This window comes from Triturus cristatus, chromosome 3_1 (assembly GCF_964204655.1).
Source record: "Triturus cristatus chromosome 3_1, aTriCri1.1, whole genome shotgun sequence".
NCBI classification, from domain to species: domain Eukaryota; kingdom Metazoa; phylum Chordata; class Amphibia; order Caudata; family Salamandridae; genus Triturus; species Triturus cristatus.
Genome location: NC_140583.1, coordinates 859515235 through 859527765, shown reverse-complemented (window position 1 = coordinate 859527765; position 12531 = coordinate 859515235). Strand labels below are relative to the sequence as shown.

The following is a 12531-nucleotide window of genomic DNA, read 5'->3' as shown; positions in this document are numbered from 1 at the left end:
TGCCAAATAACTGTGTCGTCGTCCAACTTCGAGCCTTTCCACCAGCAAGATTGATCCCGATGCTGACTGACCTTGTGGTGCCTTTACCTGGATGCTTTCCAGTGCTCATCCATTCCCCTCATTCCTGCCTGGGGGTCTTGTCAGTGCTGACTGTTCCAGCATTGATTCGTATTCCTGAGACGTCCGCGCCGGACCCTGTGTTGATGCCCATTTCGGATCCGGAACTGAGCTCAGCCCACACCAGGCCTGTGTCTCGTTCTGAATCACCGAGGCACATTCCTAATTCTGAAGGGCCCCCAGCATCTCCTTCGATGCTAGTACTTTAGGAGAATGGAAGTCTTCTTCAGATCAGACACAGATGTCGTTCCATGGCTTCAAAATGTTGTGCATGACCAAGACAATGCCTAAGCACTTGCAGCATCTCTGATGGACATGGCTATTGATGGCTTAAGACGTTTTGACGAACCACTGATTATGTTTTGGAGTGTTTCAAAGATAGCCATGCTACAGTATCCTCCTTGGGTCTGAAGTCTCTGGTGTGTCAGTTCCATAAGCAGTACTGGAGTTCAGAGGATTCAGATGGTCTATACTTCCACCAGAGACATCCTGTAGTACTGTAGATTAAAAGTACATATCCATAAGGAGCTTCGTTGGTTTGAGAAATAAGAACACACAGATTGCAGGCTCTCCTATGTTAAAGTTCAAGAGTACAAAATTCTTGTAACTACTGTAAATATTGTCTGACCCACAATCAATACTGTCAGTGCCAGTACAGCAGCGCCTGTATCAATCAGCCATTGGTTCGATGTTCAACAGCAGGCTTCTTAAATTATCAGTAGTGACAGTGCCCTTTCTGGAAGGCTCCAAAGCACTGTTACTTCAAATGCCCTGGGCTGAGGTTGTCTGATGAAAAAGACACCGGTGGGGCTCCCAGGGACATTTCCATTTAGCAGGCTTCAAATATGCTCTTTTAAAAGTACACTTACTCTCTCTTATTCTCTTTGTGATGGTGACTCCTCTTTAATTTCAGTAATGTCCTTTTGTCCCAAGTGAGTCCTTTTCCCCTCGTCGCCAGTGTGGAATGCAAAGAATGAGGTAAACTGGGATGATGTTATATCCAAAAGGTAGATTTATTCTTTGGATCAGTCAGGACAGAAACATTAGAGGATATGTTGGTTGTAGTAGTATTGAAAGTAGTATCAGGAGAATCAGCCCCACCAGGAGCAGCATCCCTGCTGCTCAGCCCACATACAGCAACTGACAGTTCCACTCAAACATACACACAAGGAACATTCAGTGACATCACTTACACTGGCTGAGCAGTAGAGTACAGAACACAGAGAAAGGACTAGACAGAGAAGAGAGCAGGATACCACACATCCCTTGCAACCTGCGCAGCAGCCAAAATAGGCCTTTCGTGGCTCATGGAGGTGCAGTGGTGATAGACGTCGTGTACACCACCAAAGACATCAAACCACCGCTTTCATTTCTCCTCCCCTGGTCACGCTTAGGCAGTAGAGGTAAGAATATGTTTTTCTTACCTGGGTCAGCGGCAAATACAATGGATCAGTGGGTGTTGCTGGTTGTTCAGAGAGGTTATGCCCTACTCTTCACATCTCCACACCTTCAAAGCCTGCCTGTTTTCACGCAAACCTTAGACATTGATAACCCTTCTGTCATTCCAGGGGTTTACCATCAGCAAGCTAAACTCCCACTCAAGGCAGAGAGTCCAAGACATTGAGGTTATAATTCCAATGTTTCAGACTTAATCCGGGGTTACACTACAGGTGGTTCTGAGTAGGCCTGGGCAAAATTTAAATTAAACCTGTGCATTTTTGTAATTTTGAGAATTTCACATTACACTTGTTACGTAAAATTCACAAAATTGTGAAACTACACCAGTTCGTGTAGTTATATGCAATTCTTGTTCAATATTTACCGCAAGTAGCAGGATTCGTGGTTGGTCCATGTAAAATGTACTACAAACGCTGTGCTCTTGTTAATGCATCTTTGCGCCAAATTTGAAATGAGGATGCATTTTGTGCTAAAATATAGCAGAAAATGCTTGATTTGCATTCATGTTAATTCACTTAATTTTGCTGTCATTTCACATAGTTATGCAGAAGCAAGTTATGCGAATTTCGAACACTCCTGTCCTAAGGCTTCTTGTACTCATGCCTCCTACTAGTCCCATGTGCCTACTAGAACATGCAAGCCTGGTGGTAGAACGTCTGTCTCCATCGAACTCAACGCTGGATTTGTCTTTCAGCAGGATCTTTATATCGAATGAGATGGCCCAGGACCTTCAGTGGTCGCAGGTGGTTTGTAGCAGGCCGTCGTTCTTACCCCACCCAGAGCTCCCAGTGCCGATAGATACAATGTCTCTGTATTGGGGCAACCATTTGGCAGAAGTGGAAGTGTTGGGTCCCGAGTGGAGCAGAAGCTTCATATCAGCCTCTTAGAGCTCCATGACATTCAGTTTGCTCTAAAGGCCTTCCCCAAATCCATCAATGAGAGGCCATTTCAGATCTAGAAAGACACTACAACCACTGTGTGGTACTGCTAAAACAGGGTGGTGTGACGGTTATGGATCCTGTGTCAGGAGGCACTGCACCTTTGGAAATGGCTGGAACAGGGCACCTCCCTAGTAGTCAATTATTTGTCAGCTTTGTGAATGTCAGGGTAGACGAGGGGAGCAGACCACACCCGTCAGACCAAAAATGGCATCTTCAACTGGAGGTGGCTCAAGACATCTTTACTTGACTGGGATGTGCCTTGGTTGGATCTTTTTGCAACTGCAGGGAGCACGCAGTTTCACAATTAAGGCACCCTGGAGTTTCCACTAGTAGATTCCTTGAAAGACCTGGTCCGTAAACAGTGGGTGCAGGTCTTCCTCTACTACTTAGTCCCTTACCCCAATTTCTGAAGCTGATCAGAAAAGACTGGGTTCAGATAATGTTGAAAGCTCTGGATTGGATCAGGAAAGTGTGGTACACTGACCTGTTGAACCTGAGTGTTTGTCTTCGGATTCTTCACCTCTTCAGGATGACCTCCTGTATGAGCAACCGGGCATAATCCTACACCTGAATATCCACAACCTACTATATAGAAAGATGGAGAAGTGGCAACTGAGTGGTTTTAATGTACCTGTTAAAGTATTGGAAATTATTCCAGAGTCTATGCGTCCATCTACCAAATCTGCATACATCGGTCATTGAGGGATGTTTGTGGCCTGGTGCAGGAACCGTCAAGTTGATCCTCTACAGGCCAGGTTCTCTGATGTTCTGTTGCTTGTGCTGTCTCTGGCCCAGAAAGATTTTGTAGTGGACGCTATTAAAGGTTACTTGTTTGCTCTTTCGGCTTTTCTACATGGGCCTGACCAAGCTTCATTATTCAAGTGGCCTTCTAAAAGGACTCACTTACATGTTTTAACTGAATCCTTTCATTATTTTTTCATTTTGACTCAACAGGAAATTTACTTGGACCTACGTTCTTCACACACACCTTTCAAATTCATGCACAGCTGTCCTCTATGACTGCTTAACAGCAATAGTGTTCCTCATCGCAATTACTGTTGTGCGCCTTGTCAGTGAGCTTTTCATAGAGTGCACAAGTCAACAACCAGCTTTTCACATGCTTTGCCAGTGCTACAAAAGGAAGGATGGTCCAGAAACGAACCCTGTCAAGGTGAATATCCCAAAAAAGAGTGAGTGGTTTAAAACTAATGAACAAACCCCAGGCTGCCATGCGGGCATGAGTGCATTTGTTCACAATCACTACTGCCTCAAACGTACGGTCCTGGAAGAGCTAATTTATCTGCTTGGTCCTGTTGGACTTCTTGGTGTGAGTCCACTACTCAGACCCCCCAATGTTCTGGATGGACTCCTTTGGTATCTATTCAAACTATGACGAATCTGTGTTTGGGATTATCCATCAGAAGAACAAGTTATTTGCCTTTGGTAACCCTGTTACTGGTGGATATTCTATCTAACCACCGATTCCTCACTATCCTCCTTCCTCCCTATTCTGTGACGTGGACTCCTATCATTCTAAAAAGGTCCCAAGCTAGATTCAGCACATTGCAGTCTCCAATCGGTCACAATTGATCTGTATCTGAGGGCACAAAAGAGTACAAGATAAACTTTGATAAACACACAGGGCAGGTATCTGTATCCAGTTCCCCACCATCACTTCTTGGGGGTGGTGCAAGGTCACCACAGAGAAAGGCACCACCTGCTGGTGCGCTTGAGCAATTGCTATGAAATATTCCAGATCCTGGGGATTTTCAATAGGTGAGCAATCTGTGGTTTGAGAATGCATAAAAAAAGCATTACAGATGATCAGTAGCTTGTTTGTGTGCATTGACCCCACTTATACTTGTATGGTACATGTATTACTTTTCTCTTGTAACTCTTTCCCACTATTTTAAGGCTCTCGGACTCATGTTACCACCACAAAATAAATATGTATTCAAAAAGGAAGATGTTTTCTCTGTAGTTATCATTGTTGGTTGGACGTCCACACTTCCACATCTACCGGAGATACAGGCTCACACATGCTAAAGGTATCAGGTCATCTCCAAAAAGAGAGTTGGCACTGTCTGTCTTTCCAAGGGCAGATGCCGATCTTAGGCATCTGTCGGGCAGATGAATTCCTGCACCTGCCTCCTACTCCATATGCTTTCAGCAACCTCACTCTACTCGTGCCAGCCACAGAGACGATTCTATAGGTTTTGTTTGCATTACTGAACCGGTAGAATAGAATGTTCCTTCAGAGTGACCGTGCCATGAGAACAGTCTTCTTGGGGAACTTTAAATGAAACACTTTAAATCTCACAAAGTCAAGGAAACCTTGATTCTCCTTCCCCGGATACCTCTCCACATTAACACACATTAACTATGACAAAGCTTAAAGATGAAACGGAAGCGTTCTCCATAGAAACCTATTGAACATTTGGTTGCACGGTCCAACAGAGTCCCACACACTGATAAATTAGCGCACACTTAATACTCATGTTGTGTCATGTCCATATCCCCGCTATTGAAAGTGATTATGATCACTTTTAAGCTGGTTGGGAGTGGCGTACATATCATACGAATATTCTATAGTTTAATGTAAGAGGATAAAGCCAGTGCCACTGTCCATTGTCTTAACTGTCAGTGCCCATCAGTTTCCCATGCTCAGAGCTGGGAGTGCTTTTCCACTGAACTGGGTATTAAGGGCCTGACTCCAGCTTGAGGCAGTGTGCATATGAAGAAGAGATAAAAGCCCCCCTTCCCATGCAGAGGTTTCTTCTTTTGAAAGCTATTTGGATGGATTTCTCATTCCCTCATTAGGGAGAGCTAGGACTTGTGAAAAGTTAGTGAAGGCTTTTATGTAAATACCCAAAAATGGTCTTGTTTTATTTCCCGATGTTGTTGGCGGTATGTTTAAAATACATGCCTATTCCCCAAGGGCTGCAAAAAGATGTTCACAGCAGCACTTGTAGGTAACATGTGAGGATGCCCAGGGATGCAGGTATGCTTACAATGAGAGCTGAAGGCAATGAGTGCATACAAATGCAAATGGGAACATAAACACAACATTGCAGTGATTGGCGCAGAGTGTCTAATAGGACAATCGTAAATTAGTGTGTTTTGATAGATGGTTTTGGTCGCCTTTTGTAAGGGGGCCGAATCCTGGCACAATTAATGGGAATTGACATGTAGTTGGACCAGTCAAGAGAACAGAGGTATTTCCACATTAGGTAAGGCAGAGATACCAAGGTCACGGTCATTGCCTATGGAGTGTGTTGAAACAGTTGCTTGAAAAGTCAGTTTGACAGAGTCAATGATGTTGAGAAAAATCTCCTATGCTTTTAGGGATGTGGTCCCTTGGAAAGTTAATATCAGCAATGTATGTTTTGTTACAAGAAGAGACTGAGCCTGAGGAAATGTGTTTTGAGAATTCGGCAGTGCAGGGTTTGTTGTCACTAGTGAGTGTTAAATAATATGAAATATAGCAGAGAATGTAGGTATAGGACCCAGTATGGGACAAAGGTTGGCAAAAGTAGAACAGGTGGATGAAGACAGATACTCAAAAAAACAAGGACGGCTTCACTCACCCTCATCCGAAGGATCTACACCCAGATTATGAGTACTTGGTTGGTGGACGATTGTATAACTGTCAGGTATCAGTTAATTAAAGATGTGGGAAAATGTATGGTAAGCCAGGTTGACGCGTGAGGTACAGAATATATAGGTTGTTGCGAGTAAACAGGTCATCGAAGTCATTAAGTCACCCAGTGCTGAGTGAGTGTTTATGAGCATGAGTTAAAAGGCGTCTAAGAGATGGTGGTTGCGGAGGTGGAGCGTATTTGTTTCCCACATTGATATTTATGCTAGATGGGCAGGGGGGGTGTTTGATACAAGGCGAACATTGAGGTAATTAGAATAGGATGGAAATAGAGACACAATACCGTATTGTCTTTGTACAGAGGTAGGAAGAGTATGGATCACAGCCAAAGCAGACATGGTGATATAGACATTGCCTTTGCTGCAACTCTTGATCTTGAACGCCTTGGTGAATGGCTTGAAGAAGTAAGAGGCGTGTGATCTGATGAACCAATATAGGTGCTGCTGGGGCTGATGAGAAAATGGCCGCCCCCTATTTGCAAACAAGAATACCAGAGTTGACCTTGTAGCCAAGTGGAGCAATAAAGACTCCTCTGATGGAGTTTGGGGTCACTTCTAGTTGGAGCATGGTACTTAGATGGTATATCCCACTACATCACACATGGTACATAGCATGGTAATAATATTAGACCCACTACTTCATCCTAACCATTTAATTGCAAAATAAATTATACTTATACTGTAGTGGTAGGGATATAGTGATTGTGATATTTTTGTAACTCAGTATTCTTGACTTCCGTATTATGTTCTACAACCCACAAGAATATATTGAATCCCATTTTTGCGTTCTACCAGCTGAATTTCCAAGTCAGATCACTGTACTATTTATTTTGTTAAACACAGTGTGATGCTCTTATTCTTTCAGGCATTATCCACAGAGTCAGTAGAAAGACTTCCCGTCTACAATAAATCAGCTTGGAGGCATTACAAGACGAGCCACGAAGCAGACGACTGGTGTGTGCCAAGCAGTGAACCAAAGGACATGACCACTTACCGCAGTAAATAGATGTCTCGGCTGATGAAAATATGATTTCTGTTTTGATGGAGATCATGGTCATGGCAGCTTGCTAAAGAAATTGACTCAGCTATTTTTGTAAAACCTGGAAAGAGAAAGTGCATTGTGGGGAGATGAACTGTGCATTCAGCTGCTGCTTCCTTTCATCCCCTTGGCAGCATACACAAACATTCCCTTAAAGCTTTGTCTTTTCTAACACCACTCCTAATGGAGGTCATTTTATTTTCACTGGAGCCAGTCCTGTATGTCCGCATCTTTGCCTGAGAAGTACAAATGGGACGGACAGGAGCTCACAGAAACCACTGTTTTTAGTAACCTAATAGTTTCATTTTGGTAAAAGGAAGCACCGATGAGTGATGTTACCAGACAGTTATTAATTGACTGAAACCGCGCAAAGTAAAAAGTAAGCCAGGGATGAAACTCCTACCCCTTGTTCTCGTTGTAAGTTACATGTCAAGATTTCGTACATATGAAGAAGGAAGTTGAAGGAGAAAAATGTGTTGGGTAGTTTATTGTCATGATGTTAGAATGACAAATTTAGTTTTTGGCAATTACATACTATGAGTAATTAACCTTTGTAACATTCCTCGTTATTTTAATATATTAAGTAGTTGCTAACCTGATGTAATACAATCTGCTTTTCATGTTTTACCTTCTTCGTGAAACGTTTGCACATTTTCCAATTTTTTTCTTGTTGCCCATTGCCTTTCAGCGTACATGTTTTGGGTAGCATGTAGACCCTGCAAGCCTAGTGTGCAATCGCTAGTTAGCCTTGTTTTGCGAGTAACGTCCTGAGGTATTATACTGTTTTGTAATGAAGTTTTTAAAAGAACCAGTTTAGCTTTTCTTTCATCAGTAGTCACAAAAAACAACTGTGTGGAAGAACCAGGGCATGATTTTGAATCTGGAGTGGGATACTTCACTTCCACACCTAAGCAAGATATCTTTGGTGAAATGCTTCTCTGCTTCCACAACGTGTTGTACTGTTCCTTTGTTCTTTAACTGCAAAAACAGTGTATACCTGTGACTTCTGATTTTCTTTTGGTGCTGTCATATTTCTTTAAGTGCCTTGATGTGGCATTGCTCCTCATGCTTGGTGTAACATTAATGTCAATGGCAACAACCTAACTTGGATATTGTATACATATATTTACCTTACTGATAAACTTAAAAGCTGCCACGGCCATATTCTGCTTTTGTGAAATTTTAAAGCTCTTTCAAGGGAATGTAGCGTTATGTATTAGTTGGAGTAAATCTTAAGTCTAAAAAGACTTCCTGGAGTATGGCGACGACCAGTGGAGTCTGTGGAACCAGTCCATAAGGCTGCATGAAATGATGGATGCTTACAGTGCATGATTCTAAAATTTTTAATTCCTAGAATAAGTTCTTATTTTTGTTGCTGTTTTGTAGCTTTCAATGATTTTGAAGAGCTCAATCATATTAAAATGGGTACCCAGAATAAATGGAAATTTTCATTGGTTTATTAAGCCTCCATAGAAATAATACGAAAGCTTTCTGGCCCTTATTAATATTACGAAATTAAGAGAACATTTAAAGTAATCCATTTTTAGTGTTAGCTCACTGCAACTAGCTGGGAAAATCGAATACTTTTGTGTGATTAAAAGTCAATAAATAAAACATTGCAAGAAACAACATAACAAGACAACATTCGCGGTACGCAAATTTATCAGTGTAATGAGTTTGAAGCAAATATTAAAGTAAATGAAGGAAATCATTGTACTGAAGTTATATTATTCTTGTGAGATATATGTATCTATTTTGCCTAGCATTTGTGATGAACGCTCATATAAAGCAATTGTCAAAGAATACACTAAAGAGTAATTTTTAGCACTTTAAACAAATCATTGTGACAGTCACCGTTCACATTATTAAATTGCACAAAACCCATAACTGTTTCGAAAAACGATAATATTTAATACATTGTGAAATTATGTAAATGTGGGCATTTGTTAATATCATTCTGATTTGCACAGTGTAATTTAATATGCTTTTAAGTGATCAATATTTGAAAAATTTGCTTTTTGTAATAAGTTAAAATGTTCTGTTGTGTTATTTCCGGTACAATAAATGGAAGTGTAATTAATTGAGCACTGTTCCTTGTACACTTCGTGCTGACAGAAGCTGGGAGTGGCCATTTTACGGCAGAATCTATATGTAGTGAGCTCAATAGAAGTCACACAATACTATCAGGATGCATCTTAGTTTAAATTCCATGGCAGGACTGGAGACAAGGATTATGCTTCTCTCTCTCTGTTTTAATCCGGGGTAGAAAAGTGCAGTTCAGTGAGCCCCATGCCACAATTTTTGGCATGTTTTCCCTTATTGAGGTTTTTCTTTTTTTGCATTGAGCAGTGAAAATTCCTGTGGCCCCTGTGATCTTCCAGACTTCCACTCACAGCCAACATGGCCTCTGAACTGCAATCAGATGTCGAGGAGCCAATTGCTACATTTGAGTGAAGAGAATATCTACCAGTCTATTAGTCCATCAGGTGGAAAAGGCGTTAGCGTTGGCCTTAAAGCTAGAAAATCTAATTTACTGAGCCTGCCTCAGCATGTTCCAAATCAAGAAGGGCAAGGTGCTTCGGATGCTGTAACTATGTCCAAAGGAAGAACTCCCCTCGACAACACCAATGGGAAAATGAATAGAGTCTCACATTACCCGTTCAAAAATTTGAATGCAGCCTTTTTGGCCAAGAAACAGGGGATTCGTGAAACGTTGCACAAGATCCCTTTCATACCCGAATAACCTGTCTCTAGTTTTCCTTCTCAAGATAAGAACCTGTGCCTGAGATGGTGCCAGGATCTCACCACACCAGCACCCCAGTAAAGGCCCCTACATGCAACACATGTACTCCACCTCTCCAACAACTACCCCTTAGACCCTTTTGAACTCAAGCTCATAAATACTCACTTAGTAGTGGGTGACTCATCGGACATTGATGAACATTTCTTGCAATCCTGGGTTACCCTACATTATCCCCCTTTTTTAATTAACTAATTCCTGACAGTTATACAATTGTCCTCCTAACAAGCACACATAAAACCAGGGATGTCTTTACGCACCATTATCATCTAAAGGATCTGCATCCAGGTAATGAGTCTGTCTTCATCCGCCTCTTCGGCCTTTCAACACCTGTGTCCCACACTGGGTCTCATACCTATGTTCAATTTTGCATTTCCTATTATCTACCACCTGCCAACAACCCTGCGTTGCTGAATTCTCTGGTCGTATTTCTTCAGCATTCATTGCTGATATTAACCTTCCAGGGGACCACACCACTAAAAGCATAAAAGATTTGTTTCTCAACAGTATTGCTGCAGTCGAGCTGACTTTTCACACAACTGTTTCAACACACTCCACAGGCAACATCAGTGGTGTAGCTGGGGGGGGGGATGTGAGGTGAGGGGGGCAGTCTGCCCCAGGGGCCACAAGTTTTTGGGACGGTGGCCTCCCCCCTCTATCACCTGCCATCTCTGGGCAGCAACAGCAAGCCCCCGCTCCTCAATGCATTTGTCGTGGCAGAGAAAATGCTCGCCAGCACCCCCGCACCCTCCCCGCTCTACACTGCGGCTGCCACGAGGCAGCAAATGCAGAACTGCCACGGGCGCCCATAGAGCTAGCTACGCCACTGGGCAACAGCCTTGACCTTGTTACCTCTGTCTTACATAATCTTCCAATACTTGAGCCTTCTTGACTGGTTCAACCACTTTGCAGGCCTACCTCCGGTTTTTAAGATGAGAATCTGTGTCTCAGATGGTATCAGGACCTCACCATGCCTGCAACTCAGAAAAGGCCTACGCCTCCATCAGAGCTTCACTGCACTTGCAGGAGCACTGTCACGCAACTGCCAGGATAGATTGGCTCCGTTCACATTTGAGAGTCATGCTGGCTGCAAGGGTCAATTTGCCGTTGTCCGGTGCACCACTGTGTTGAAGGGTGTACTGCAGCCTGAAACTCTTTGTCAACCCATGCTCTGGGATCAAACATTTGCAAAAGAAACAATTGATGGACGGAATGCTGGACAATGCAAACATTCACCCCCAGTCACAAGGATCTGTGTTTAATCCATCATTCTTTTGCTCACCACACCACCCCAGTTTTGACCCAGCCATATGCAAATCAGTCTTGACCCTGTTCCTTATGGGAACAGTCCAGTCCGAACTGCCAATCCAGGTCCTTTCTGGACCGGAAACAAGCAACCTGGGACCGGTTTCAGGGCATCACCCTTCATCAGCCAGGCTAGCTTGAATCCAGTGGTGTAGTGAGCACGGGACCCACGTCTGAGCATACCCTTCCAACTTAGGGTGACAAATGCAAAAGAAACAATTGATGGACGGAATGCTGGACAATGCAAACATTCACCCCCAGTCACAAGGATCTGGGTTTAATCCATCATTCTTTTGCTCACCACACCACCCCAGTTTGGACCCAGCCGTATGCAAATCATTCTTGACCCTTTTCCTTATGGGAACAGTCCAGCCCGAACTGCCAAGCCAGGTCCTCCCTGGATCGGAAACATGCATCCTGGGACCGGTTTCAGGACATCACCCTTCATCACCCAGGTTAGCTTGAATCCAATGGTATAGTGAGCACGGGAACCACGTCTGGGCATACCCTTCCCACTTAGGGTGACAAATGCAAAAGAAACAAATGACGGACGGAATGTTGGACAATGCAAACATTTACCCCCAGTCACAAGGATCTGGGTTTAATCATCATTCTTTTGCTCACCACACCACTCCAGTTTGGACCCAGCCATATGCAAATCAGTCTTGACTCTGTTCCTTATGGGAACAGTCCAACCCAATTGCCAAACAGGTCCTCCCTGGACTGGAAACAAGCATCCTAGGACCGGTTTCGGGCTTTCAGCCCTCATTAGCCAGGAAGAGCTTGACTCCAGTGGCATGGAAAGCACGGGACCCACGTCCCGGTCGTAGGATGCTTGTTTCCAGTCCAGGGAGGACCTGGCCTGGCAGTTTGGGCTGGACTGTTCCCATTGGATGCAGGGTCACGACTGATTTGCGTATGGCTGGGTCCAAACTGGAATGGCATGATGAACAAAAAAACAATGGATTTATGTCCAGATCTCTGTACTGGGGTGAATGTATAACATTGTTCTGCATTCTGTCCATCAATTGTTCTTTTTGCATTTGTCACCCCGAGTGGGATGGATATGCCATGATGTGGGTCCCGTGCTCTCCATGCCACTGGAGTCAAGCTATCCTGGCTGATGAGGGCTGATAACCCGAAACTGGTCCTAGGATGTGTGTTTCCAGTCCAGGGAGGACCTCAAACTGGTCCTAGGATGTGTGTTTCCAGTC

At 43.5% G+C, this 12531-nt stretch overlaps 1 protein-coding gene across 1 annotated transcript in view; it reads left to right on the top strand.

Annotated features, from left to right (window-relative positions):
- The window catches only part of PDK1 (pyruvate dehydrogenase kinase 1), a 148522-nt gene extending 139226 nt beyond the window's left edge, over positions 1–9296 (top strand). The window contains exon 11 of the mRNA XM_085645290.1: positions 7039–9296. Within this exon, the coding sequence (XP_085501416.1) occupies positions 7039–7179 (141 nt within the window). The 3' untranslated portion in view covers positions 7180–9296. The remainder of the gene's footprint in view (positions 1–7038) is intronic.
- Positions 9297–12531: the final 3235 nt, after the last annotated feature.